The sequence below is a fragment of the Trachinotus anak genome, unplaced genomic scaffold, assembly GCF_046630095.1.
Source record: "Trachinotus anak isolate AG129_WGS33_773 ecotype Australia unplaced genomic scaffold, CSIRO_AGI_Tana_v1 ptg000024l, whole genome shotgun sequence".
NCBI classification, from domain to species: Eukaryota; Metazoa; Chordata; class Actinopteri; order Carangiformes; family Carangidae; genus Trachinotus; species Trachinotus anak.
The window spans coordinates 835,404-838,786 of record NW_027273875.1 but is presented as its reverse complement, the minus strand read 5'-3'; the positions used below and the strand labels follow the sequence as shown (position 1 = coordinate 838,786).

At 49.7% G+C, this 3,383-nt stretch overlaps 1 protein-coding gene across 1 annotated transcript; it reads left to right on the top strand.

Annotated features, from left to right (window-relative positions):
- The first annotated feature begins 549 nt into the window (after nucleotides 1-549).
- Nucleotides 550-3,177, top strand: pou4f3 (POU class 4 homeobox 3). The gene is made up of 2 exons (XM_071460854.1): nucleotides 550-774; nucleotides 1,165-3,177. The coding sequence occupies exons 1-2, from the start codon at nucleotides 655-657 to the stop codon at nucleotides 2,101-2,103; spliced, it is 1,059 nt and encodes a 352-aa protein (XP_071316955.1). The 5' UTR covers nucleotides 550-654; the 3' UTR covers nucleotides 2,104-3,177.
- Nucleotides 3,178-3,383: the final 206 nt, after the last annotated feature.

Below are 3,383 nucleotides of genomic sequence, written 5' to 3'. Positions count from 1 at the left end.
GGCGTTCACAAGGGAGGACATCGGGCCAAGGCCGCCGGGTCAACTGGTCAGCAACCTGACAGGCCTCAGATACAATCTGAAGCACGTAGGGCCGAAACTATTGCCCAGTTACTGAAGCCTCAAGGATGTTTCACCGTCCCCAACAATTCCAGCACCAGGCGCAGCGCAGGTTGGTCCAGGTCGCTGCTGCGCTGTCCGTGGTGCTGAAATACTGAGCGCGCTGCAGTGGAGGAATCCGCGGTTTCAAAACCTAACTCTCATGTTTTGTTTATGCTGTTTAACACATGTGCTGAACAGGATCTCATCAGGAATTTAAAAAAATGTCACGCAAAGACATAATAATGATCCCATCAATCAACAAGGTTTTATTAGATTATAGTGATTTTGTCGGATGTGCACAGAAGCCGGTACTTTGCAACTTGTAAGCTGAGCAGAGGAGCAGGTGGGAGGGGAGGAGGAGGGAGGCTGAAAGAGGAGGAGGAGGAGGAGGAGGAGGAGGAGGAGGAAAGGAAGAGGGAGAGAGGGATGCCGGGAGGCGCTGCCGAAGTTAACAGCTCAGTCTGGTGAAGGAGAGTAGAGGAGCTCTGTAGCTGTCCGCTCCCCAGCTTTCATGTTAGGGGCCACACTGCTTGCGAGGTGCTTGCAGGGAGGAGGATGATGACCATGAACGGCAAGCAGCATTTCTCCGTGCACCCGGCTCTGCATGAGCCCAAGTATCACGGCCTGCACTCAGGCTCGGAGGGCATGCGCAGAGTCTGCCTGCCCGCCCCGCAGGTACGTTCAGGTCGAGGGAGACCGGCTGTGGAGTCGTAGCCTAGTGGGTTGAGAGGAGGGAGGGGGGAGAAAAATATCACGCTGGAAAATGTCTGTTAAGTTGATTTGACAGGACTTTGTTCTATCCACTATCTCTCTCACTCTCTCCTCTGTCTGTGTTCCCCCTCTCCCCCTCCCAACCAACCCACCCACCCCACCCCCCCACCCCACTCTCATCCACGTCTGTTCAAGCAATGCTCTTGCTTTCATATTAATTTTTATGACCTGCGCTTTGAGGAGGGTTCTCTCCTCTCCTCGGCGCTGCTTGCCTTTGGAAAAATGTTTTTTAGATCCTGAGAGCTGCCTGACAGAATTCCCCACTGACTCCAGTATGCGCACTCTTGCTTGCAGCTGCAGGGCAATATATTCGGAGGCTTTGATGAGAGCCTGCTGGCACGGGCAGAGGCTCTGGCGGCTGCTGACAGCATTGTCTCTCACGGCAAGAGTCACCCGTTCAAACCAGACGTGACTTATCATACCATGAGCAGTGTCCCCTGCACCTCAGCCTCCTCTTCTTCCTCCACCACCGTGCCCATCTCCCACGTCCCCTCCACCATCGCCTCCCACCACCACCACCACCACCACCTCGGACAGACCCTGGAGGCCGGGGACCTCCTGGACCACCTCTCCACCAGCCTGGCCGTGACCGGGATGGGTGCTCCGGAGCCTCCGGGGATGACCACGCCGGCACACCACCACCAGCACACTCACCACCACCTGCAGACCATGGGGCAGCTCCACCAGGCGATGGCCACCATGGCCCACCCTCACTCCCTGTCAGTGCACGGCGGCATGGCGTGCGTCAACGACGTGGAGTCGGATCCCAGGGAGCTGGAAGCCTTCGCCGAGCGGTTCAAGCAGAGGCGGATCAAACTCGGCGTGACCCAGGCGGACGTCGGGTCAGCGCTGGCCAACCTCAAGATCCCCGGAGTGGGGTCCTTGAGCCAGAGCACCATCTGCAGGTTCGAGTCCCTCACCTTGTCCCACAACAACATGATCGCGCTCAAGCCGGTTCTCCAGGCCTGGCTGGAGGAAGCCGAGGCTGCGTACCGGGAGAAAAGCAGCAAGCCGGACCTTTTCAACGGGAACGAGAGGAAAAGAAAGCGCACCTCCATCGCCGCGCCGGAGAAGCGCTCTTTGGAGGCTTACTTTGCCATCCAGCCCCGGCCCTCCTCGGAAAAAATTGCGGCCATCGCCGAAAAGCTGGACCTGAAAAAGAACGTGGTTCGAGTGTGGTTTTGCAACCAGCGGCAAAAACAGAAACGAATGAAATACTCTGCGGTGCACTGAGTTTCACACATCATGAATAAAATAGCCTACTACATTTTTGATCGAGTGATTAATAATAGCCTGAGTAGCCTAACTAACAGGGATTTATCAACAGCTCTTCACTTCTCATCTGGGATTATCTCCAAAAAGACTTTTCATTTGATTTTTCATTTGGTGTCACTCACTCTTCGTTGTTGCACTTTTTTCTCCCCATTTCGTTATTGATACGGGACTTTGAAATGACTGTCATAGACCTGTGGGGGGGGGGGGGGGGGGGGGGGGTTGTTGATCATGTCTCTTGCGCACTGAGTATGAATTTTCAGTAAGTTCACCCTGACAGTTCGTCACATTCAGGGATATTAACTCACTTTTTTGAAACTACAGAAAGGAGTTCAGAGGCTACAGTTGTGGGCTGTGTAGTTGTCAGTGTTGTTAAGCTGGTGGAGGAAACAGTGGTTTTGTGAAAAGATCAGTGAAATGTTGTTTTTTTTTTTTTTTTTTGTATTGTTGGTTGAGGTCAGAGTCGACCCCCCGAATCACTGCCTCACATATGCAGAAGTACACCATCATATCTTCACCTGTATTTCCACCTGTTTTTTTTTTTTTTTTATCTATAAGATTTCAGTGGAATGTGAGTTCAACGATGAGAGGGTTCAAAAAAAAAAAAAAAAAAAATCACCTTTTTAAACCAACACTACGCAGCATTTTGCAAATCTGCTCTCTTCTTGAACGATGTGATAGTAATTTACGCACAAAAAGAGTAATTACAGTAACTCTTTCACAAGGTATGACACACTGAGTCTCTTTATATTTAATGATTTAAAAAAAAAAAAATGGAAATGACACCGTCATATATGAGGCACATCCGTGTGGCTTTTGGCTGCTGCTATATTTTAATATTTTGATGTGAACATGTTTTGGAGCATTACAGGTGAGCTATATATTTATTATATAGCCCAAATATATATAGTATATGGGCCTACATCACCTAGCCTAATTTAAGTATATTTATTTTTTCCTCACTCTTGATTTCACTTGAAAAAAAAAAAAGTGTGTGAAGTTTAAACTTAATAAATTACTGATTATTTTCTAAAATTCCTCTGAAGCAGCGACTTTGTTATTTTTGTGCTTTATTAAAACATTAATTCAGTTTCGGGGGAACGGGACAAAGCCTGTGACAGTGGCAGTTTAACGCTGGTTGAACCAGAGAGAAAAGAGAAGGATGCAGGTGTTGTTCTCCTGATCTCCCAGCTCTGAGCATCCAGACACTCACCGACGGGCGATGAAACCTTTGTAAACTG

What these genes read in the sequence shown, in the direction of transcription:
- pou4f3 (XM_071460854.1), top strand. Translation starts at nt 655, where the DNA reads ATGATGACCATGAACGGCAAGCAGCATTTCTCCGTGCACCCGGCTCTG. An exon ending in TCTGCCTGCCCGCCCCGCAG is followed by an intron (nt 775 to 1,164) that starts GTACGTTCAGGT and finishes TCTTGCTTGCAG; the next exon opens with CTGCAGGGCAATATATTCGG.